Source organism: Vespa mandarinia, chromosome 12 (assembly GCF_050613455.1).
Source record: "Vespa mandarinia isolate Hongniang chromosome 12, ASM5061345v1, whole genome shotgun sequence".
Lineage (NCBI taxonomy): Eukaryota > Metazoa > Arthropoda > Insecta > Hymenoptera > Vespidae > Vespa > Vespa mandarinia.
The window spans coordinates 254,459-279,943 of record NC_140821.1 but is presented as its reverse complement, the minus strand read 5'-3'; the positions used below and the strand labels follow the sequence as shown (position 1 = coordinate 279,943).

The following is a 25,485-nucleotide window of genomic DNA, read 5'->3' as shown; positions in this document are numbered from 1 at the left end:
AATGCATTCTCGATCTGCAGGATTAGGATCGTAAAGGGGTGCTTTATTGGGTGCTTACTCGCATCGATACGGTATCGTTCAACAGGTGCACTTATCGCATGTGCGAAACTATAGCCGGTAAGAATAAAGGTGGGTGCGCGATCGCACGAAACGGCCCGTTATTCGCTCGCTATAGAGAGAAAGAGAAAGAGACAAAGAGAGAGAGAGAGAGAGAGAGAAAGAGAGACAGACTCAATGCTTTCGTGCTATGCTCGATCGTGGGGATAACGTGAGAGAGATAGAATTTGGTGATCGTTACCTCTTCGTTAATTGCCGCTACGATAACGCTTTATTAATTATTTCTCGAGTGCACCTACTTCTGGTTCTCGAATAAAATAACAAATTGTCTTCTTTGTTTTGTTCTCTCTCTCTCTCTCTCTCTCTCCCTCCCTCTCTTTTTAATTCGTATATGAGGCACATCAGTTATACTCAGACGCATTGAGAAGATATGAAAGCAGACTCGTGCGTGACGATTACGATCGGCAGGTGCAAATGCAAAAAAAGTAGCCACAAAAATTCGAATTGACTTGAAAGAGGAGCCATCTTTGCGTTACGTTTGCTATTTTTTTATTCCTCTTCTTTTTCAGATAGCCTCCGGTATTCGATGGAATAATAACAGGAGAATCCGATCCAACGACTTGGGAGACTCGTTACCGCAGGTATTATACGATGTTGGATCCGTAGGGGTAAAAGCTAATACACGTATAAAAGGGACTCGAATGTATATGTAGGACCAGTAACTTTTCATATAAAGATGAAATACAATTTTCGGATATTAGATGGATGGAAAGAAAAGCCTCCTTTTCCTGTCGCTTTTCCTCTGATCGGATCTTCGTATGCAGCCATCTTCGTGTAATGAGTCCCGAGGTAATCGATATTATTTGTGAATTAATATCTATGTAAATATTCGTCTAATTATTATCCTTATTTAATATTATATCTCTCTTTCATTTGCTTAAAAAATTCTACAAGATTTTCACTCGAAGCAACCTTGATATTCTTCGCATGCGGTACGATCAAGGCTATTTGGTCTTAAGGCCCTCCGAGCAGTTTCAGAAAGACAGAAAGGGGAAGAGAGACGATGCACGCTGAGTCGATGGCCAAGCACGATGGCCAAGCACGATGCCCTTAAGTTGCCTCCTTCTTTGCCTCTTCCTTCTCCTTCTCTTTCTACGTAAGTACGTTCATACGAGTGGATGGACGAAGGAACAGTGACTGTGACTGACAGAGTTGAACGCGCGAGCGCATTCGGCCACGGACGGAAAAAGAATGAGTCGAGCACGCGAGCCCGAGTCGAATGGCTTCGTTGAATGGGTTTAAACGGGCGCGTCGCGTCCCGTGAGAAATGAAAATCACCGACGGTGACGAGGCTCGTGTCTCGCTTTCAGCCGCTCGCATATTACCCGGGTATCCGCTTTATTATTTATGAAATATGGCCAGCTATATGAGAGAGTGAGAAAGAAGAAGATAAACGTACGTGGTTGTACGATGAGGAACTAGTCGTTGTCGACTGAACGACTTTGGTAAAACCGGAGAAGAAAGAGGAGGAAGATAAATAGGAGAGATCGTGCTTGAAAAAGAGCTAACACAAATTTGCCGATTCTTTTATTTACTTATTTATTTATTTTTTTTTTCTTTTTTCTATATATCTTTCAACTCAGATCATTTTTCCTTTCTAAAGAAAAATAATTCTAAACAGCAGGTCAACGAGATAGAAAAATCGAAGAAAATGAAATGCCAATTTCAGGAAAGTAAAGGAAGAATTCACATTAGGAAGGAGCATACCTTACATATTTAAAGCTAACATTAAGCTACTTCACAGAACAACGAGTCGAGTTCGATTCTTCGTGTCACGATCAAAGTTCAAGTCGAGACTTACACGTCGATTGTGTCTCGGGACCATCCCTGTTCTTTCTCATACATATGTATATACATACATACGTACGTCTGTTCGTTGTCTGTTGCCCCAGCGCACTCGAAGAGAACGCATAGCCGTCTGGCCCCGGTAAAGGGTCTCTGACCGATTATCACTTGGTCTTTATGGTCTTTGAGGTTCTTTTAAACCTCCGTCCCGTTTCTCCGCTCCTTAACCCTCCCCTCCCCCTTTCTCTTCATCTTTGTCCCTTCATCCTTGTCGGCCTTCTCTCGCTCTCTCACATGCACACATACACACGCACGCACGCACGCACGCACGCACGCACGCACGCATGCATGTCAGCTCGCGTACGCTTCGCGTTTTTGTCTTTGTTCTTTCATCGACCGATTCTCCTTTCCCTTCGTCTCGTGATCCAGCGGCAGTTTCTTTTTTGTTTTTCTTTTTGTTAACCACGACCCACAGTGACTGTCTTTTACGTTCGGCATTGCGAAACGCGTTCTTTCGCTTTTATAATTTTTTAATTCTATTTGAAATTTTTCAATGGTTTCCAAATGTGTCTGTAAACATTTTTTAAAGCTTCGATATAACACAAATCTTACACAAAATTTATTTACCATAGTTAAAAGAAGCTATTCGGTTGTTCAAGCAGCGAACTAATGCTTTTGTGATAGATAGTTAAAGAATTTAGAAGAATATTATAAATGATCGATGTAAAAAAAAGTCCTTTTTACGCGATTAAAGTTACATAGTTTGTTATGAATGGTTGGTAACTCATGTGCCTGGTATTCATGTACATGTGTGCAATGTGGAAGCAAGCAAGAGAGTTTTTGTCGCCTACCTTGGTATTTAAAGCAGGTCTTTTCCAAGATATTATATAGGTTAGTTTGTCGACTTATATAGGTCAGTAGTATCCGTGCGTATGTAGGTTAAAGCATTCATCGTCGAGCTCGATTCGAGGTATTCCTGTGGAATTGTTCTGGAAAATTTGTGCGCAAATGAGCGATAGAGATTTTTTTCCCTCTATTTTCGTACTAAAAGGAGCTTTTCCCCAAGAAATTATATAAGTAAATAGACCAATTCCTTTTCTCATGATTTATATAGGTTAATAGTATATAGGTTAGGATCTCGTTTCTCATCATATTCTTTTCTTCTTCGAGAAACTGATAGAATCCATAATAAATATTCCAAATTATTTACGAAACAATATACTTTTGAAACCATTACAAGAGTATATGGATTTACCATTAATAAATTAAATATATTTTTTTTATTCGAGATTAATTGGGAATCTTTTTGACTCGCGAGGTTTAAAAGATAGAAGAAGGTCTACGTTCGTATATCGCGATAATTAAAAGCGCATATATTTTAATTATTTTCATAGAAGTAATAATAGTCGTGCGTACTCCATCGTCATAATTCGAATTAATAAAATTATTTAAGATCGTTTCTCTATTAAATTTCATATTACAAAAGGCTGATTTTTAATAAAAGCTTGAGAAAGTAATAATTTACTTATTGGAACGTAATTATCGAAAGTGGACGTAGTGCGCATGCCCGGCGTAGTGTTATCGTTTCGCCGGTAAAAACTACGCCATCGGTTGGTTTGTGCTACAGGTAAATTAGCATATTTTTTCTAAATATCTTTTTCTAAATGTATCTACGCACTATACAACTTATATTACGCGCTATTAATTATACTTCAAGAAATATAATATTTCTTTAAATCGAAATTCGGTCGAAGTATTTACTATTCCAATTAAATTCAGGATTCATCTAGAGGATTTAGAGGAGAAAGTGAGCGATGAATAATCGTAAGAATTGTTATTGTTATTGGTGTAGGTATCAACCGTGAAATTTTATCCAGTGACCTCGAAGAGGATGACGCGTGGACCGGCTCGAAAGGTCGTCGAAGGTTGATAATAACGGGAATCGGTTGGACGGTCCTCTCACCACTTAACTGCTGCCTACGTTTCTTTAAATAGAGCGTAGTTCTCGGGTGACCGTGTCGGTTCCGCGAACTCGCCGGCCGATTCCAAGTACGTCGCTATGGAATGTCGCTGGCTTTGCTAATACATTTTTGCATTTGCTATCTCTACCAGCACTGAACGAGAAAAGGAAGAGGAAGTGGAAGAGGAAGACTGCTCTCCCACCTTCAACGAGCCGATTTGCCTCAGGCGTTTCTATCAACGCAAATACTTACCGTCGTTGCATGAGTTGCTTCTCTCCCTCCCTCTTGCTCTCTCTCTCTCTCTCTCTCTCTCTCTCTCTCTCTCTCTCTCTCTCTTTCTCTCTCTCTCCTCACTCTTCTAAAGATGACCCCACGAATGGAAACGTAGACTCGAGACGGAGGTGATCCTCCTCTTCTTACGATTACGAGTCCGTACAGCAAGGTCAAAGTACGTTTATCGGCAAGAGATAGGATTTCCTGCTGTCGTCTGGCCAGACGAGGATTGTATTGCCAATATTTATTGCATACAGAGTGTGAACCGTGTAATACGATCAATTGGGAATTGTTTTTCCTGAGGAATTTGCATCGTCGGTAAAAATCTTAGGTAACTTATAGATGATTTCTTTTTTCACAATTATCAACCAAGTCAAGATATTCATATTATACGATTTGTTTTTTATATATTTTAACGATTGTCTCATTTCAATGAAATCTGTCGTTTTATCTTGATGATGAATTTTTTTTAACATTCGCTCAACGTCGAAACTAATGATTGCATTGATATTTTTTTAGAGACTCGCCAAAAGAGAGAAAACCGATGGAATCCTTCAATAAGCAAGAAGTTATCGGGACATGATACTTCTCGTCCGGTTGAATTCTCTCTCTCTCTCTCTCTCTGTCTCTTAGTCGCAGTGACGTTCTCGTTTTCTAAAGAAGGAATAATAGGAGCTATGACGTCGATACCACCGGCTCTTAGAAAGGGTAGTAAGGGAGAGGGAGGGAAGCATTCGAGGGGTGAGAAACAAAGATTTTCATCCGTCGAGACCCATAACCTAGTACGCATATCGTGTCATGCGACTCCTGATATATTCCACAATTAACCTTACTAATAAATTATTGCTCTAGCGACTTCTCGTTGGTAAGAAACCAATGAGTACAATCATATCACGTGACCCCAAGCCACGTTGGATTATCCGACAGTTCGCAGTGCCCTTGAAAGCAGTCATTTATAATATTTTCTTAGATAGACGCGTTAGCTGGTCATGTGTTTCGATCAATGAACTTTCCTTAATGCCTTCTATGCGTGTAAATAGTAAGACATACAGGAATCGAGTAAAGAAACTTGGCGAAGTAAATAATGAATATATATATATATATATATATATATATATAGAGAGAGAGAGAGAGAGAGAGAGAGTGAAAACAAGAAAGAAACTAAGGAAGGAAAGAAGGAAGGAAAAACGAATCGGGTCGCGTTGGGTCGTTCGCCAGGAAATCAGTCAACCGGTTTCGTCGCCGTCGTTGAGAGGGAAAGAGACGACGTAGATGAAGAGATTGAAACATAGAGTAAGCATAGAGAAAGAAGATGGAGAGGAAGGAGAAGAGAGGAGAGAATAGGTATCGGCGTGAGTACTTCTCCCCTCTTTTCGCGTAGCGTCTTTTTTCCTCCTTTTCTCCCTGACTCTTCTCTTTTCTGTTGTTAGTTCCCTTGTCGAAGGAACGAAAAAGAGCGAAAAGCTACGAGAGTTGCCGAGTAAAGACGAGAAGCAACGAGAAGATACGAGGAAGGCCGAGGAGAGTCGCGCACCGCGGCGCTGAACGCAGTGCCATCCGATAGGCAGCACCGCTTGCTCCGTGGATCCTTCGCTTCGCTCGCTCGTACGGAAGCCCTGGTTCTCTCTTCGTGCTCTCCCACCTTTTTTCTCTTTCCCTCTCTCTCTTTTTTTCCTTCCTTCTCTCTCTCTCTGTTTTTATCAGAGAGAGAGGGAGAGAGAGACGAGCAAGCTTCCTCATTTCTCGCGTCTCTTTCTCTTTCGATAGTCGAAGTAATATTATTGTGGGCCTTGGTGCGCCTTTTTGTTGTCGTTCGTTCGTTCGTTGCTCACACGCACGCTCGCACGCACGCACGCACCCACGCACGCACGCATGCACGCACGCAGCGTGAACGATTTCGCACGATATACACAAACATATACATATGTATAGGAGTAATACATAGACGCAGTGAATCTTACGCGACGCACGTCTCTCTCTCTCGTCCCTCTCTCTCTCTCTCTCTCTCTCTCTCTCTCTCTCTCTCTTTCTCTGTCTTTCTCTCTCTCTTTGATCTCTCTTTCGTGGCCTGAAAAACACGGAGATTCACATGGTGTGGACGTCATCGTTGTCATCGTCGTCAACGTCATCATCGTTACCGTCAGCGTCATCGTCGCAATCTATCTTCCATCATCGTGCTGTGATTGTCGCTGTGTATCGTTGTTGATGATCATCGCCGTTGTACCGTTGCGTACACGCACACACATGTATTACGCATCGTCGACGTGAGCAGAAGCACCCCCTCCCCTTGCAGCTCATCAAGGAGCGGACGCGTGCTGGTCAACACGGTGCGTGTACCTACCTCTCTTTCTCTCTTGCATGCTCACATCGCACATATCTCATTCTCTTTCTCTCTCTTTTCCACAACGTAAATCATGATTCACCTTTAGAGAGCCTGTTTGAAAACCTTTCTTGCGTTAGGAGTTTAAACTTTGGTTGGTTCGTTCGTTCTTTCGTCGAACAGAAAGAGACACCGCTTCTTTTCTCGGAACTCTTGTCGGAACGCGAGGGAGACCGAGCATGGCCGCCTAACGCGAAGCGAGTCACTCTTCGATGTCCATCATGCTAGCTAGTTCGGTGTCTTTTTCTCTCTCTTTTCTTTCCCCTCGTTTGCTATCACTCTCTCTTGTTGCGCGCTTGTGCACACGCATTACGCACTCTATTCATCTCCCTCTACGTTAACGCGCGCGCGCGCACGCTCTTTTTCTCTCTCTCTCTCTCTCTCTGCTTTGTCTCCCTCTCGAGTTCAGTCTGTCTCTCTTCCGCCAAGATGCATTCAGTCGGTTCGTCTATCTCTCTCAATCTCGACGAAGCCGTTCGTTCCTCTTCCTCTCTCGTACCGTTACCCTCCGTCGTATTCCTTCTCTTTCTCTCCTTCTCTCTTCCTCTCCTCGAGGCTCGTTCTTGTCCCCTGATCGCGCGTTTCATTCGAAAATAGAACGTCAGCGCGCGTGCCGCGCACATTTTTCCCTGTGAAAACAGCAAATTCCCTCTAGCTGGCACGTACTCTCTCTCTCTCTCTCTCTCCCCCCTCCCTCCCTCCTTCCCTCCCTCCCTCCCTCCCTCCCTCCCCCCTCCCTCTCACTATCTTTCGTTTTCCGCGAAGAACGTTGCAGCCACCTTCCTTGAGAATCCTGTCACGCGCGACTCGAAACACTCGACGAGCCCTTTGTTGGCCCTCCCCTTCTTTCCCCGTTACATTCTCTTCCTTTGCTCTCCTCCTCGAAGAAAATTATCTTCAACGAACGAGCCACGTGTAAAAGGTTAGAGCAAAGTTCGAGGAGATACGCAATGAATAATAACAATTTTGATGTTTTTTCTTCTTTTTCTTTTGACAAACTTTGTCTTTTATTCCATTTTTTTTTATCTAGAATATTTCGGTATCTTCGTATAATATCTATTTTATATTAATAGAATTCTCCGCAACATTCCTATTAAAAACGAAAACATCTTTTTTTTACTCTTTGAGAAATAAGAGAAGTTTCAGGCGAAATAAACGTGTTCTCTCTTCGTTATCGTCGAGGTTAGATCGACGACTCGCGTTTTCCCTCGCGACAAAAATTGGAGGTCCTGCTAGGTAACGCGAATACATGACTTTTGCATTAAGAGAATAGCAGCCCGATGAAAACGGAGCAGTTTCTTTCTCTCTCTCTCTCTCTCTCTCTCTCTCTCTCTCTCTCTCTCTCGCCCTCTCCTTATTCTCATTCTCATACATAAACTGTCGACGAGTCACGACGAGTAAGTACGGTTCCCCAACGCAACAATGTTTCTGCTCGTGCACGAGCGTACGCGCGCGCGCTACGTGCCGTTTGTAAAAATAGGTTTTTCATGATTTCTCGCTCCCTGCGAGTCGTCTATACTTAGAGTCGTTCCTCGTGTCTCCGTGTAGTAAACAAATTTCGGAAGGAAGGCATGGACCTCGCGTAACCCACACCTCTTCTCTCACTTCAGTCTCTCTTTTCCACGGGAGAATCTAAATTTATTACCCGAGTCTTCGCTCTTGCGAAGAGATATGGAGACCTCGCGGAGTATGGAGAGAAAGAGAGATCGTGGAATCCATAAGACTGTTTACGTGAAAATAGAACTAATGGTTCGAGCTAATAAACATCATTAATAACGGTTGTACGTACGATAGAAAACAAGTATATAACTTAGCCCAGTTTGACGACGAAGAAAGAGAAAGAGAGATTGATGAGAATTGTAAAAAAGAAGAAAAAAAAAGAAAAGAAAAAAAAGACAAATCGATATTTTTCCTGTTTCAGATAAATTCAATAGATGCATATCCCGAAGGAAACGCGTATCTCCCGTGCCATCGGAGAGAAAAGCTTGCAATAGCAATTGGCGAGATATCGGAAGAAGAGAAGGAAAGAAAGAAGAAAGAAGAAAGAAGAGAAAAGAAAAGATCGAAGAAGAAAAAAGATGCAAAATAGCAAAGGATCCTTCGGATTTCTCGAGGATCATCGTTCTATCATTCTCGAATGCATTGATAGTCTTTGTTCGCGATGATGGAGGAAACAGAGCCGATACTTTTTTTAATTATCAGAGAGACCGGAGGACGCAGGTATTTCGATATCGGCTCGGTGATAGATAAATGTCAGTTTATACTCGGATAACAAGATCCTCGGGAAGAGGAATTGGAATAAGAAGAAGAGGAAGAAGGGAGAGTCGGTGACGAGTATTGGATGTAGATCGCGAGGGGTTGTTGTCGGTGGCGGTGGTGAGGGTGGTGAATCGAGGCTCGCGTGGGCCATCACGGGGGCAGGAGTGGGCTTACTCCTGCTTCTTCTCGTCGTCGCTCTTCAGGGCGATCGCACGACTACGGCCACGGTAACATTGCTGTCGTCCGATCACCGGCCATCCCCCACGAATTCTTCTTCCTCCTCTCCTCCTCTTTCTCCTTCCGTTATTTCTCATCCCCTTTCGACCAAGTCATCCTGTTTAAGATCGATTCTTCTTTTGGATTCTTCGATCGGTCGGTGGTGGTGGTGGTGGTGGTGGTGGTGGTGTCACGAGAAACGAAGATCGACATCTTTGTCCTTTTCGGTCGATGGAAATGAGGACGACTCGAGGATAAAAAATACGAAAACTGCTATCGTAAGAAGTACGACAACGACGACGACGACGACGACAACGGCGGCGGCGGCGGCGGCGGCGACAACGACGGCAGCGGCGACAACAACAACAACAACAACAACAACAATAAAGACGACGACGACAACAACGACAACGACGACGACGACGACGACGACGACGACGACAATAACGACGTGGACGACGACGACAACGACGACGACGGCGACGACAACGAGGACGACGACGAGGACGGCGACGGCGACGTTGACGGCGACGACGACAGTGACGGCTACCACAACGGCGACGGTGACGGCAACGAGAACGAGGAAGAAGAGGAGGAGGAGGAAGAGGAGGAGAACGAGAGTCCTAGCAACTCGTCTTCCTGGAAGGACGAAGGACAAAGGGGGAGGTGGAAGAGAAGAAGAAGAGGAAGAAGAAGACAAAGAGGGTGGTAACAGTGGTACCGAGCAACTCGTACTCGGTGCTACCGTTGCTGCTGCCGGTGGTGGTAGTAGTAGTAGTAGTAGTAGAAGTAGTAGTAGTAGTAATAGCAGTAGTAGTAGTAGCGGTAGTAGTAGTAGTGGTGTTGGTGTTGCTACTGGTGGTGCTGCTGCTACTGGTGGTAGTGGTGATGGTGGTGGTGGTGGTGGTGGTGGTGGTGTCGTCGAGCTTAGCACCACGACGACGACAACAGTCGCCAAGCCGATGTCAGCGAGTTCGTATCCTGGAGATGAGGAGGAGCTGCCGGGAGCGGAAAATCACCAGCTAGCGAAACGGCCGAGCTCTGGAGAAAGAGAAGGAAAAGGAGAGGAAGGAGAGGAAGAGGAAGTTGGAGAACTGGGCAAGGACGAGTCGACGTTACGCGAGGAGGTCAAGGTCATCGACTCCTCGCCGTCGTCGTCCTCATCCTCGACGAACACCGGGACGACGACGGTACTTTCCACCACGCTGTTACCACCACCCAATCGGGACACCTCTATGGAAGCACGTGAGTAAATTCCCCCACCCCCTATCCTCCCCTTATACTCGTCTCGATCCGACTGGTTTATTAAGAGAATGATTTATTACGCTAACGATACTAAAGATCAATTCGAAAAAGTCAAATGCAACGTTTTGCCACAAATCGCGAGGTTGATTTATTTTTTCGATCGAGCCAAGAATTTTATTCTTCACTTTTTACATATCTTATTTATTTCCCAACGGGAAATGACAAAGGATGGATATTTTTTTCGCGCCTTCTCCCCGCTCTCCCCTCACCCTCTCCAATGGTACGCCAACTATTATTTTTTCTTTGTCAACTGTCTGTTGTTCTAACGATCGAGTTAGAACTAATCTGAACTAGCACAAAACACGTGATTCTTCTTTCGAACGATCGTTTATTTCGTATAACTCGAAATATAAAAATAAGTTGAACGCGTGCCACTGAAGAGTGACAGAGCGTTCTGGTATTCGTATAAATTTTCCTCGTGTTATCTCTGATATACATAGACTTCATAAAACACACGGGTATATTTGTCGTTCGGTAATATTTTTTGAGCAACACGAAACTCGTATAATCGACCGTTAAGCTAAATTTAAGAAATTTAGATATCTACGTTGCCCGCCATCCTACTTTTTCTTTACGACCGATCGACATTAAATTTCCGGATCTTATTGAACCTTAACTGAAATGTTTCAAAAACAAGTTATATAGCTTTGAAACACCGATTAATACGACAAGATGAAAGTAGTCGTTAATAGAGAATGCGGAAATTTTAATAGAAAAAATTCTCTAGACGCGAATGCACGGAGAAAGTCACGAAAAAGGCGGCAAAAATGAAAGAGAGTCGCGAAACGAAGGGAGAGGAGCAACGGAGCGTACGCGCATCTCTCTCGTGTGTTTTTGATTACGCTTGCACGAGCGCGTGCGTGTGCACGCATGCACGCCGTAACACGTCGTTCTTGCCGAACGGCTCGTGACTTTAAGCATGAATCAGAGACGGTCGATTATTCTTTTCGTCCACTCCTCGACAATCGGACTGAATTTTTCGTTAAAAATTTTTCTTCTCAATTTCATTATCTTCGGCTTTCTTTCGGGTTTGTTTTCGAAATGACGAGTAAGATAGCAATAAAATCCCTTCAAAGTCACATTACCAAGCGGAACATTGGATACTTTCAACGCTTCTTTTACGTTTTCTCTCCATTTGTTAAAGTTGCAATAAAAAGAGAGTACCGACAAACAATAGATATTATTAAGTATTGTTCAGTCCGAAGTAAATAATCGTCGATTCGCCGACAGTTACTTCCTTCTCGTATTTTTCCAAGAAAAACAAAATAAAAGACTAAGAGAGAGGAAGAGAGAGGAAGAGAGAGGGAGAGAGAGAAAACACGAACGTTCTTCAAATTAGAAAGGTCACAAAGAGTATAGGCGACCGTAAGTCTAGAACACAGTAGGTAAGACACACTGCGATCGGTCGATGCGTTTATTTCCGTGTGCCGCTTCTCCGCAGGCGGCTTTTTTCGCTAGCTAATTCGCGATCTGGACAGTTACCAACGGTGAGTTCTCGGTGAGCGCGCGATACCGGGTACTCGGTATAAGAGGAATGACTAAATGCTCTCTGACTAACCGGTCAGGCATTCCGTAACTCGGCTGTCTTATTTTCGTTGCTCCAGAAAAGAAGAGTGAAGTCGAACTGACAAGTAATCTCTAATTTCATTTCGATTACGTACCGTTCAATCACCTTTCTTTTTCATTATCGTCGATGCTATGCATGTATATTCATCCCTTTAGAAGAAAAGCAAACGTTTTACTCGTGGGGAACGAAAATATTATAGGCTTTCGTAATTATTCAATCTTATAATTCTCCAATAATACGTTATCATAGGGGCCAAACTTCTTTCGAATCGTCCGATTATTCTCGTTTTATTTGATCGTCGAGGTGATTCTACGCAAGGGACGCGGTCGTTATAACTTTGTCTTTATAGGTATAAAAAAGAGATCATTTAATCGAGTCATTTGATTCGAAGTGAACGATTCATTTCTATCATTTAACGAACCCGTGAAAACCCTTTTCTCAATAATTTTCTTTCTTCTTTTGAATTTTTTGTTATTTCTATTCTATCTTTCGGAATTTTCTTCGGTGTACTCGAGGAAACGCATGAAACGGACGTGTGCACGAAAGCAACTCGATCGAGTCTCTCTCGTTCTCGTCGTAGATTCGTGATTTTTGTTCTCCCCTTGGCGAAGGGAGAGAGCATGAGTCGCACGAGAGAGAGAGAGAGAGAGAGGAGTGTGCTCGTACCTAGCAAGAGCCAAAGAAAGAGAAAGGGAGATATGGAAAAACCGAGTAAAGCTGCGAGAGAGACTCTTCGGTGCAAAGGAGCTCTCCTGCGATGAAGAGGAACGAAGGGATGGGCAGAAGAGAAACAAGAAAAGGGTTAACGTCCTTTCGTTTACTCCTTGCTCTCTCCCTCCCACTCGGCAGTTCGTTCGGTTTCCTTCTTTCTCTCTCTCTCTCTCTCTCCCCCCCACCCCACTCATCGTACGTCTTTCGACCGTGACTATATACCGTATTGTACCCTTCTCTCTCTCTCTCTCTCTCTCTCTCTCTCTCTCTCTCTCTCTCTCTCTCTCTCTTCCTCGCACACTACCGCCATTTATTATTCATCGGCAAGGAAAATTTATATACGCCTTACCTCTCGGCGTCATATTTAATTCTCGATTTACGATTCCACGCCCCTACCTTTTTTCGACGGCGTTGCATGTCTGATGGAGCTCTCTTGAACTACGTACATATGTATGTACGTATGTTCTCGACTGTGACGATTTGCTTCTCTTTCTCATTTGTTTATTACGCCGACTGGAAAGAAAAAACAGGACTGGAGAGGAGAGGAAGTACTAACAATTGTATTCCTTTTTTATTTTACTTTTAATTTCTCTTATCGTAATCTAAATCTCTTCATTATTTTTCTTTATGTTGCCTTTTAATTATCTCTTTTGAATTTCTTCAAAGTAAAGTACAAATTTGAAACGGTATACGGATATAAGGTGTGCTTCGTCGTTTATAACGTTTAATTAATTTGAAGAATTTATTAGATTAAAAATAAATACAAATCATACGAGAGAAAAGAAATAGAGAGAATAGTATAGGTCAATGACAGAAGGGGGAAGAGGAGCAGGAGGAGGAGGAGGAGGAGGGGAGGGGGGAGGGTGCGAAAGGGCTTGGTCGCTATGGAAACCCTCGCTGCGGGGTGGCTCAAGTTTTTTATGGCGTACTGGACGATTGTCGGGAGGGTCGGGATTCTAAAAATCGTTACACAGACCTAGATACTCCGCACTCTTCGACGCCATCCCACGACGGAGAGGAAGAAATCTCTCCACCTTCGATTCTCTTCATTCTTCTCTTTCTATTTTCCTCTCTCTCTCTCTCTCTCTCTCTCTCTCTCTCTCTCTCTCTCTCTCTCTCTCTCTCTCTCTCATGGTCCTCCTCTCGCGACCCTCTTGGCAACCAACCTCTCTCGCAAACTTCATCCGTCCTTCCCTTCTCTTTCTCCTCCTCTCCCTCCTCTGAGCGTAAACCCTTTTTTTATCGATCGATCTTTTCTCCTTTTGTAGGCCGTCAGCAACAAGCGATCGTTTCCAACCGAGATGTAAATTGCTTTGCAAAAATTTCCACGTATGAAGAGAAATTGAACGAACAAAAAAAAAACAGAAAAAAAAGAAAGAAAAGGAACAAAAGAAAAAAGAAAACAGATCAGAATCGTGTATATCCTGATAATAATTTCTAAATAGATGCGCATTGTCCGGAAATTTTTTGACGATAGTATACATTCGACTTGGCACGCACGTAATTTCTAAATTTGTATTGTGACGCACATAAAACGTCTCTATGAGTAACGCCCACGAATCGTGGCACGATGTTACGATTATACGCAAGTGTTCTCTCTGTGTGTTTCTATCTTTGTCTCTCTCTCTCTCTCTCTCTCTCTCTCTCTCTCTCTCTCTCTCTCTCTCTCTCTCTCTCTCTCTCTCTCTCTCTCTCTCTCTCTCTCTCTCTCTCACTCTCTCTCTCTCTCTCTCTCTCTCTCTCTCTCCCTCTCTCCCCTCTCTCTATTTATCTCTCTTTCTCTTATTAGCATGTAGAGTTATCGCGACGTTTCGTCGGAGAATCCTCGCATTACCGGTGATTCACTCTGTCTCTTTACAATAGACAATGCGTCTTTTTTCTCTCTTTCCTTCCATTGTTGCAAAGCGGATTGGCAAAAGTGACGATTCGTTACGACTCGCAATGATCTCATTGTTCTTGACTTTCTCGAAATCGGTCGAGTCGTTGTACGATTCTCTTGCCAATTCATTTTTATTCGATATAGTAATCTTTTTTTTTGTTTTTCATCTGGTAGCAGTAGTAATCATAGCTCGTATTTGCCCTCGGTACTGTTTCTGCTAGCAGAAACGACGAGAGAGGAAAATGACAAGAGAGAAAGGGATAGAGAGGGAGGGTTTGGCACCCTTCGCAACTCTTCACAAGGTATACCAACGTAGGATCGGGGTGAATAGCAGGGTGAAAGACAGAAAAAGAGAGAGAGAGAGAGAGAGAGAGAGAGAGAGAGAGAGAGAGAGAGAGAGAGAGAGAGAAAACCATGTGCTGCCGTAGCGTTACCACCGGTGTTCTCGGTTCGAGCCAAGTATTGACTGACTCTTCTACGGAGAACTATACGTACATATGTACTAACCCTATAATAGCAGGAGGTTGTTCGAAGGGCCTTAACCTGCAGCTTGAAAGCAGAATGCAACTCTCGAAAGTGAAATACGCATTGCTAACATCTAGTAGGGGATTTTTCCAAAAGATGGATCGATCGATTTTGTTCTTTTGTAGAAAAATCAAAATACGTTTTAACATTAACGTCTACTCAAATTAACTAGACGTTAATGTGAAACCCCCCACTCAAATAATAATCATAGCTGTAGAGTTTGGCTAGCTATGGCGTCATACCCTCGTCTCTTGATTCAATTCTCTCACCCTCTTTTCCTGTCCTCTCCCTCTGGAATGCGAAAACATGGATGGAAGGGAGGAAGCAAAAGTGTGAGAGAGAGGGAGAAAGAGAGAGGTAAAGGTGAGGTGGGTAGGGTAGGAAAATGGTGCCAAGTACACAGCACTGGGTCATCGACCAGCCGTCGTTCGCGCCTGTCCTACGTGGAATACGTTTGGCCATTTTCTACGCTACGTGATACCTCATCGATAATATCGAAGCCGATTGAGAGAAGCCTTTCGTTATATTAGGTCGAGCTGGAAATGAAATTAAAATTAAGTTCTCTTTTTTCTTTTACTTTCTCTGTCTCATCTCTCTCTCCCGCCCTCCCTCCCTCCTTCTTTCTGTCTTTATCTTGAAAGTTTTCAATTAGGAGGGTAAATATTATAACTAGCTAATAGATTCATGAATTTCACGTTGCGATGTCTAATAGTAGGAAAGAATGCCTTTCATCTGTTTTTGAAAGAGAGAGGATGGATTGTGTGGTACCTGTACGTAATTCCGAGTGCGGTGGCAGCGCTTTCGGGCGAGCAGACTAAACAAAAATAAGCTCGCTGCGTGTATACAGCCTGTCACAAAATCGGATCCCATCGTCTAAACACCGGATTATTCCTCTCTGTGAGCAACGATGTTAACTCTCGAGGAGGAGATACCCGAATGAAATGTATCTCTTTCGATAGCTTCCTAAAGAGTTTTCATTTTCATAATATCTCTAGCAAAAGAGAATTATATTTTTGCGTCTCTGCTTTGTATCATATCATTGTTTTTCTTCTGTTTCTGTACGCTTATATCCTCCTCTCTAATTTTCTATCTTTGTCCATCTCTCCGTGTCTATTTCCTATCTTTTATTGTGCATCCGTCTGTGAATTTTCTGTCTTCCTGTTCTCTGTCCTCTCTCTCTCTCTCTCTCTCTCTCTCTTTGATTTCCGCATAACTGTCTCTACGTGTCTCTCCAATTCTACCTGTCTTCTTTTCCTCACTCTTTCGTTTCCTTTCTCTCTCTCTCTCTCTCTCTCTCTCTCTCTCTCTCTCACTGTCTACCATATTTATCGTAGCGCGGCCACGTCGATCGACGACATCGGCACGTATATACCCACCTACATACCCGCATCATATACGAGCCAACACTTTCCCATGTTCACGTCGCCGCATCAGACATTGTTTTTCCTTCTTCCACTACGCGTGTACGCATCGAGCGTCACATACAGGCGCACAGTTTGTTTGCACACAAAGTGCGAGGCAAGCGAGAGAGAGAGAGAGAGAGAGAGAGAGAAAGGGAGATAAAAGCAAACGTGTACTCGCAAATAATTCATCGGATGGGATCAACACCGATGTTGAAAAAAGCATAAAACGAGAAAAACATCTAATTCGTAGACATGATTAAGATGTGAGGTCGTTCGAACGTGTCGTCATTGGCTCGTTTGTTCTCTCTTCTTTGTCGTCCCACTTTATTGAAGCGCGTGCGCGCGCATACACACACACACACACACACACACATATACTGAGATGAGAACGCGCGTCGAAAGAGAGCGGCGAAACGTGCGAGGAGAAGACGAGCGTGACGAAATAGCAGAAGCTATCTGTACGCGTGCTGTCGAATGTCTGGCTCGCGTCTGGCTGGGATCCTTGAATGAAAGCCTATTTTTAAAAGGGTGTACAAACGGATAAACAAACGGCACGGCGTGTGCGCTCTCTCTCCCTTTCCCTCCCTCTCTGTCTCTCTCTCTCTCCTCGGACCGCGAAATGGAATTCGAAAGCTGGCTCGCACTAGCTCCTACGTGCCTTTCGTCAACGTAACTCTTCTCTTCGTTTTTAGAGAAAGAGAGAGAGAGAGGGAGAGAGAGAGAGAGAGAGAGAGAGAGAGAGAGAGCGCGTTGCGACGTCCTCGCGTCGAAATTTCGAAAGGATTTGTCTCTTTTTTTGATACAAAATATTTCAACCGCTTGAATGAATATAATCTTCTGATCGATTCAGGTAGTTCAGATATGTTTTTTCATTAGACAAAATGGAATGACGCATTTAACAAGAGCAATAACAAAAAGAAGAGAAGTCAGCATCGCTCGTAGATACACATATATATATATATATATATATATATATATGTATATATATATATATATATATATGTATATATATATATATATATATATATATGTATATATATATCTATATAATACCGAGTTACGTCGAGACGTTCGGCAGACATAAAAAATGTTCGCTTCTGGCGCGGTAGCGAATTACGTCGCAACGTCGACAATGTCGTTGTTAGCTTTTACGTTTGCGCCGGAAATTACTTTACTTTTATCAGTGACTAATAATAATAACGAAGATGCTAATAACGCCTATCGCGAGATACGATCGAATGGGTTCTCGAAACTGGCTTGGTCGTCATCTCAAGATGAAAAATCAAACGCGTTCTTTCGATCTAATCAATTCCGATCGACATCGACTATTAATAACGAACAGGTCCAAGTACTACTGTCTATTTGTTTTTCTTCCATTTTCTTTAACGAGTTTAACGCTTATAAATAACATCTTGAAACAGAAACACAGACACTTTTTTTTTTATGTTGTTACCGTATTAATTATTTAATTATTTTATTATTCGTGTCGTTCGTTAGTTAATAATTATTATTTTGCATTACAAGTATTATTATGATACTTAACGTTTATTATTTCACGATATTGCTATAGATATTAATAAACCTCTTTCTTTCTCTTTCTCTCTTACTACAGACATTTCGAACTTTTTCAAAATAAAATCAGAATCTCGTTCCAAGGCAACGCGTTGATCGTGATATATCGATATTGGCGAGACTTCCTTTCCTTTTACGATCGAACCGATGATCGTACGTTAGATTACACGTATCTTTTCCCCTCTCCCTCTCTCTCTCTCTCTCTCACTCTCTCACTCTCTCTCTCACTCTTTATGTATGTAGCCCCTACGACGTAAATAAATCTGGCTTAGGCAACACGAATCATGCGAGTTGCTCTGCAACATTCTTGCGACTGGTTTATTTATCTCTCGCTCTCTCTCCTCCTCTTCTCTCTCTCTCTCTCTCTCTCTCTCTCTCTTTCTCTCTCTCTCTCTTAAGCAGACTTCTATCTCTCGACACAAGTGAGAAATACACGTGCCGAATGATCGATGAGAACTAGTTTGGATTATGCGTATCGTCTCGCCACGATTATCCTTTTTTTTTCACGATTACACGCAACGCGTTGCGCTCGGCACCTGTGTCCTCGTTATTACAAATTTTTCTCAACGGCCTCGATTAAAGAATCTCTTCAATGTGGGAACGAAAAAAAAGATGTCAATTTCTTAAGAAGAGACATCGGGCCTAAGCTCTTTATCGAAAGCTGTCTCAATTTTTCCACAAACGTTAATGCAATGTTTTTGCAAAGTTAAATCCTGAGAACATTATTTGAGTGAAAAATACTTGCCTACTTCTCTGATATTATTTGTCAAAATAATATTCGAAGAAATTGTCATTGCATCAATCTGATATAATTTAAGAAAAGAAAAGTGAAAAAAACGGAGAAGAAAATCGACGATCTCTTCCGTAACACCGAGACGAAACCGAGTGTTTGTATCGTATTTTAACATGATTTATTTCAAGCGGTAGAAGAAGAAAAAGAGAGACGCAAGAACGTTGGCACAAGCCCACGCATTATTTTCTTTTCACGTGTTCGTTCGATGACGACTACGACGACGATCGTACGAGTAAATGAAATTACGTGTATGTCGAATTTTCATTCTTCGTTATCGACTGATAAAATTATAAAGGTACGTACGTTGCGTGAGAAGATAAAGGCCTAAGATCGTTGTGTGCGTCTGTTTGTTTTCGAAGAGATATCCCAACCGAGGAAAGATTTCAGACGCTATAGGGTTTTATATAACTCGAGGACGCGTTGCACTTTCGACCCTGCGAGTCATTAAAGATAAGTCCTGCGTCGGTCGGCTTCTTAAAATACATTCAGACGTCGAAATCGTTGTGTTCGCCTAAGTGTGTGCGTGGAAAAAACGGAGAAGAAGAGCTACAACATTTATTTTCCATGTCGATAATCATTATAAACCTAGTAAGAAGAGTCTGATATTTTACAACTTGTAGCTCGTTTAAAAAGTATATAAGCGATAAGGATATCTAGTTGACTCGGAACTAGACTCTGATTTCAAGTATAAAAAAGAAAGCAAAAATAATCTAAGAATATGGTAAGCATCTTTAATGCACGTAATCGAGGGGAATAGGACTTTCTCGCGAACGTTAGAGAAGAGAGGAAAAGGGAAAAAGGAAAAAAAAAAAAAAAAAAAAAAAAAAAAAAAGAAAAAAAAAATAAATAAACAGGAGGCGTTCGTGTGGGCCAGCCGGCGTTGCGGCCATGCATGTGCATATGCGCATAGTAGCCTTGAGCCACTATTACCGGCTGTTTGCACCGTGATGTAATCGTATCCTACCCTATCCGAGACGGCCTAGGCTGCACCCAGTGCGCGAGAAAGAGCAAGAGAACGACAACGAGAAAGAGAGAGAGAAAGAGAGAGAGAGAGGACCCTCGTCGTAAATAATACTCCCTGCACGTTAGGCGAGTTAGGTGCATTGAAATAATTTACGATAAGCTTCGTTGCTCGTCGCGCGTGCTTCGCGATGGAACGAGCCAAGCATTTTCTCTCTCTCTCTCTCTCTCTCTCTCTCTCTCTCTCTCTCTCTCTCTCTCTCTCTCTCTTTCTCTCTCTGTCTCCTTTTTTTGTTCGTTCCCTTTTCCGATTCGAGCCTCCATCGTTGTTGTATGACCCCTCTCTCTCTCCTTTTATTTTTTTCTCTTTCCCTTTTGTATTCCTTGTATTTCGTGCTCGTGCCCGGGCCGTGGGATAATTAGGCGTATGACCTCTTTGCTTCTCTACGAGGGGGAGAAACAATGATCTCTTTCTTTCCGCCTTTCTTTATTATTTCATCTCTTCCGAGTCTCTATTTCTAGGAGTTCTCGTTATTAAATTACTCTAGTTTTATGTAGGTTTAGACCTACATTACATTAGATGCGCATTAATGAAATATCGCTATTTCGTATTCGTCAAATAAAGTCAATGATTAATAACGATTCGATCGATCAACGAATTTAAAGCGTCCGATGAGTAGAGGACGAATTGCGTACCGATTGTGAGTCAGAACTAAACGAATTTTGTTTTGGTGTGCCAGTGCAATGTCCGTACGATATACCTCGTTCTTATTCTCTCTTCACATCGTCATACTTGTCGAATCGTTCGCTAGTACGTTCACCTCGCAAGGCCAATTGCCTTGTATTACGTCGTCTTTCGCCCGTTGTTCCCTCTTGCTGGTTTGCCCCTTTTAGGTTTGTCGTCGTCGTCGTCGTCGTCGTCGTCGTCGTCGTCGGCGCCGCCGTCGCCGTTGCCGTCGCCGTCGCTGTCGCCGTCGCCGTCGCCGTCGCCATCGTCAGACGGTCCATTCTAAACGATTTCGTAAATAACGGACGTATTATTTTCCTGAATGTGCGTTTACGTTTTGGTTCATGCGAGAGAACGCCCACTGAAAACGTGAGATCGTAATGCTCGGCAAAGTTAAAATAGGTCTCATGAATTTTCGGAGATACTCGTTTGGAATCTCTTTAGTCTTATTTCGAATATCTTATTTAAGAAATGATAATATCAAAGTATAGGAGTGCTCGTGTTAGAGATTAGCACGTAGTATTAATTAGATCGATCGAAGTAAGAGCTTATCATTGGATCGGATCGATTTTCGGTATCAATTTTCGAGAAAAAATGGCAAATTTTTAATATCTCTTCCAAGCGTATAAAGAACAGTAGGTATATATACATCGTGTATCGTGTACGGACAGCTGCGAGACGAAAGCATACGTAAAACTACTTGGTACATAACTGTACGTCCTGTCGACTGGTCAAGGACGTACTCTTTAACGACGAGACAGAAGCAACGGCAGCCTCCACGAGAGACTTTAGCACATCGCCGATAACGTCACGCACGCGTTCAGCTTGTACGTTCGGGCCTCTTCTCGCTCTTCTCCTTTCTTTCTTTTTTCTTTCTCCTTTTCTCTTTTTCTCTGAGTGGCCTTCCTTCCAGGCAAGGAGTGTCAAGTTCCAATGTAAGAAACAAGACGTTCCCGGAAATCATGGCGAATCCACCGAGTCATCGCGCGTTCCACAACGCGCGGTCTTATAAATTTTATCTAACCGATCGTTCAACGTTCGAAAAATTTCTCTAACGATAACATAATTTGACTTCACATCGACCTTCTTACGTCAAGAGAGAGTGATCAATTTTTTAATTAGTGCTCTTAATCAGTTAGTTTCTCTTTGCGAATCAATCGCAATAATAACTAGTTGATCGTTAACGACGAACGTACTTGAATATTTTCCTTCGGAAAGAAGTACGATTAAACGTTCGAAGTTTAATCGAAACAAGCGAAAGAGAACAAAAGGAACAAAAGAAAGAAAAAAAGAAAAAAGAAAAAAAAGGAAGGATGTACAAGTTTGTTAGAATTAAAACGATCAATGTTTGTACGGCGAAAGCATTGTACGTAACAAAAGAAAAAAAGAGATGCATATCCGAAGCTTCTTTAGAAAGGAGAAACATTTACGTAAGCTCGCGCATTATCGTTCTTCCTCTTTTTTCGATCGATCGATCGATCGATCGATCGAAAAAAGAGGATCGAGATCGAAGGAATCTCGTCGATACGATCATTCACTTTTTTGTTCCGAAATATCGCGAAATTTGACGGACGTCATCGCGAATCTTACTCTCCTTCGAACGGATGTTTTCTTATCGCGTAAGAAAAAGAGAAAAAAGGAGGTCGTTGGGCCCGGCATTTTTCGTTTTTTCTTTCTTTTTCTCTCTCTCTCTCTCTCTCTCTCTCTCTCTCTCTCTCTCTCTCTTTTTTCTTCATTTTTCTTTTCCATCTTCTTTCTTTTAAAAATGCCTTCTCCCGTTCGTCTCGCGGCTTTAGCAGCAACGCCTAGTTTCAACGGGGCGTTACGTAAAGTCTGACTTTATTTGCATTGTCGATATCGTTTGTTCGTTTTCGAATAATGCGATTCGATCGAAATCACGTTGTCATGTAAAACGTCATCGTTATCAGCGACTAACGAATGATCTCGCGATTATTATCGTAAGGAAGGGCTTGGAAAAAAAAAGAAAAAAAGAAAAAAAGAAAAAAAGAAAAAAAAAAGAAAAATGAAATCGGAAAAGAGAATGACAAAGATGAGAGAAGAATAAAGAAGGAAATATAAGAATGAAGAAGAGTCTAGGAGTCGTTCTTTCGTCGTGTAGGGTCTTGGAAGCATCGTCTTTCAAACGACATGTACGATGCCGTCTAAACAGCCGGTTTATCCCAGTAAATAAGTCGGAGAGCACGAACTCGTACGCGGGACATCAGCGTGGTACTGATTAGTTGATTTACTTAAACCTCCTTTTCCTCCTCCTGTTCCTCCTCCTCCTCGTCGTCGTCGTCTTCGTCGTCGTCATCGTCGATAATGATCGTGCGATAGTAGTGGTGGTAGCCATCATCGTGTCCAGCGAACGGCCTTTTCTGCAACTAGGCTAAGGCCATGCGTCGTATTCGACGACGTGCTCCTACCGCACGTCGAATGGAATCTCTCGAGTATCTAGAAAAAGGCGTAGATGCTTTTCTTTTTCCACTCACGTATGTATACGTAAACGTACGTACCTTCGTTCGTACTCGTTTTATTCTAGAAACGAGTCTCCTTTTCTTCTTTCCTTGATTTTTCCTTCTGGGATCAGAGGTGCTCAATCCTGAAAGAATGCCCAACGAAATGCCGAAGAAATACTTTCGTTTGTTTTGCGATAAAAGTAGTCCCGTCAGGATATTTCTCGAAGAAAAATTATAGTCTTTCGTTTTTTCTCTTTCTCTTTTCGACGTATCTCTGGGTTTTACTCTTTTAGGATTCTCGCGACGTTTACGTACCGTATTACGTACATCGTTTGAAATAGTATACCGGTTGAATATTTATGGCTTTCAAGGATAGACGCATCCCTGCGTTGTTGGGGAACGTACGTAGAATCCTTCATGAAGTTTCTAACAGATCCGATAGACTCGTGCGGGGCGTTCTTTCCTCGTTCTTTTCTCATTCTTTCCTCGTTCTATGCGCGTCGCGTCGATCGAATAGTTGCATAACGTGATTCTTTCGAGCGTCTGCACTTTCGCGATTTTTTTTCGAAGAAGCGCGATCTGATCCAATGCATATGTTTCAGCTTATCTATAGTGAACGGCAGTCATCATCGATGGATCGAGTAGTAGTGACTACTCGTCGTAAAAGAGGAGCAGGGAGGGGAGTGTAAAATCTAACGGTGGACTCCCCCGTTAAAGCGAATCCCTAGACGCTTGACAGACTACTTGTGCTTTGCACAATAGTAGGAAGCGCTAAAAATAATCCGGCTCGGCTCCGCGACGTTCTGGCCTTGGCCAGCCTCGGCTTCTTGCAATCTGGTAGTACCACCTCTCTTTCTCAACTTACCCTCTTCACTCCTCTGCACGAAGAATGCCCACCCACATATGCACAGCACCGTTCTGTATTCTTATACTTCCTTTTTTCCTCGCTCCTTTTCTCTCTCTCTCTCTCTCTCTTCTTTTCTTTTCCTTTCCTTTCTTTTCTTTTCTTTTCTTTTCTTTTCTTTTCTTTTCTTTTCTTTTCTTTCCTCTCCTTTCCTATTCTTTTTTTCCCTTTCTCTCCCCGACCATCACGGACCATCCCTGATCCAAAGGTCTCATTGGGATACTATGTCCAGAAAATGTCCTTTCATTTTCTTCTCCCTTCGGGGATCGATGAATTTTTGCGATTTCGTAAAAAACTTGGCGATAAAACTCTTAGGAAAATTGTTGTTGACGATGTTCTCCGAATAAAACTTCAATGATAGCGATGAATCGATTTGGGTTGGCTCTCACGAGTCAGAGACGAGGAGCGTGGCTGGAAGATAAACTAGGAGTCTCGTTAAGATCGACGATACGACGATTTCGACGACAGGCAGGACTCGTCGTTGAAGAGCGATCGTTAAGGAGGCTTTAACGAGGAGAGCCATGCAGAGCCAGGACAATGGAGGACGACGAAGACGACGACGACGACGACGACGACGACATTCGTCTAACGTCCTTTCCTTCCTCAACGACAACGATCATGCCATGTTTCTGGCCTCTTCAATCGTACAAACGATGCCTTCTCCTCTCTCTCACACACACACACACACACACACATACATTTGCCTGAATTTTGAATATCGAACGACGCATTTAGCGCGAATTTCATTCATAGATTGTTTTTTTCTTATGCATACTATGGTTGCACATAAAAGAGAAGAAAGAGAAAGAAGCTATAAATATTTATTTTTCTATTTTATTTTTTACTCGGGTTTATGAACTCAGATTTATTCATAAATAGAATTGCAACAAAAAGTCGAAGATATGGAAGAGAAAGAGAGAGAGAGAGAGCGAGAGTCATATGCGATTAGAAGTAATAACGAGGATGCTGATGAGGACGAAAAAGAGAAAAGAAGGCTCGTCCTTGGTCCGTTAGGTTTGTCTCGAGAGTACCGCTCGCGAGAAACGTTCGTGGGCTGCGGAAAGGTTAGCCTCGAAATCAGCGACGCGTGCAACAGTACCAGCCATCTCGTTTCTCCTGCTTCGTTATCCACATTCTCTTCCATCTTTTTCTTTCTCTTCTTTTTCTTCTTTCATTCAGCGTCCGAGTTTATGCGAGCCTGGCGGCATCGATGGCGTCGGCGTTTAACGGTACTGAAAATCAATTAATGATCGCGACCATCATCGTACTCTTCCTTTTTATTCGTCTTTGAGTTCGATCTCCTCCCTTTCTTTCGATACTGATCTAGGATGATGAGAAAAAAATATTGTTTCGATCGAAATCTATTCCAGTATGCGCGTATGTTTATCCGCATATTCATTTGTTTACGCGATGATTCGTAGAAGGCATGTTATCTGACTGTCTCTCTTTTTCTCCCTCCTTCTCATCCACTCTTTGTTTCTTCTTTCTCTCTCTCTCTCTCTCTCTCTCTCTCTCTCTCTCTCTCTCTCTCTCTCTCTCTCTCTCTCTCTCTTTGGATCGTTGAACGCTCTTCTCCTGCTTCACGCTGGCTTTCCTATCTAGGTCACAGGACAAAGAGCACGCCGAGTAGGCCTGGCTAGACAAGAAAGAGACGGATGACGTAGGAGAGTTAGTCAACTCGGCTCGCAT

At 42.8% G+C, this 25,485-nt stretch overlaps 1 protein-coding gene and 2 long non-coding RNA genes across 4 annotated transcripts in view; 1 reads left to right on the top strand and 2 right to left on the bottom strand.

The window, feature by feature from the left end:
• Positions 1-1,631: 1,631 nt before the first annotated feature.
• On the bottom strand, positions 1,632-4,109 carry LOC118448920 (uncharacterized). Its single transcript, XR_004840270.2, has 2 exons — positions 2,754-4,109; positions 1,632-2,472 (listed from the first exon to the last, which is right to left on the bottom strand). It is a non-coding gene; the product is annotated as an uncharacterized LOC118448920 (long non-coding RNA).
• A 4,078-nt stretch (positions 4,110-8,187) lies between these two features.
• The window catches only part of LOC118448873 (uncharacterized), a 51,877-nt gene continuing 34,579 nt past the window's right edge, over positions 8,188-25,485 (top strand). Inside the window, exons 1-2 of the mRNA XM_035882762.2 lie at positions 8,188-8,265; positions 8,763-10,236. Coding sequence (XP_035738655.2) covers positions 8,188-8,265; positions 8,763-10,236 — 1,552 coding nt within the window. The remainder of the gene's footprint in view (positions 8,266-8,762; positions 10,237-25,485) is intronic.
• LOC118448918 (uncharacterized) lies at positions 19,810-23,676 on the bottom strand. Of its 2 annotated transcripts, none has more exons than XR_014982798.1 (3): positions 22,950-23,676; positions 22,683-22,887; positions 19,810-20,715 (listed from the first exon to the last, which is right to left on the bottom strand). It is a non-coding gene; the product is annotated as an uncharacterized LOC118448918 (long non-coding RNA). The 2 variants fall into 2 exon arrangements; XR_014982799.1 differs by having other exon boundaries at positions 22,689-22,887.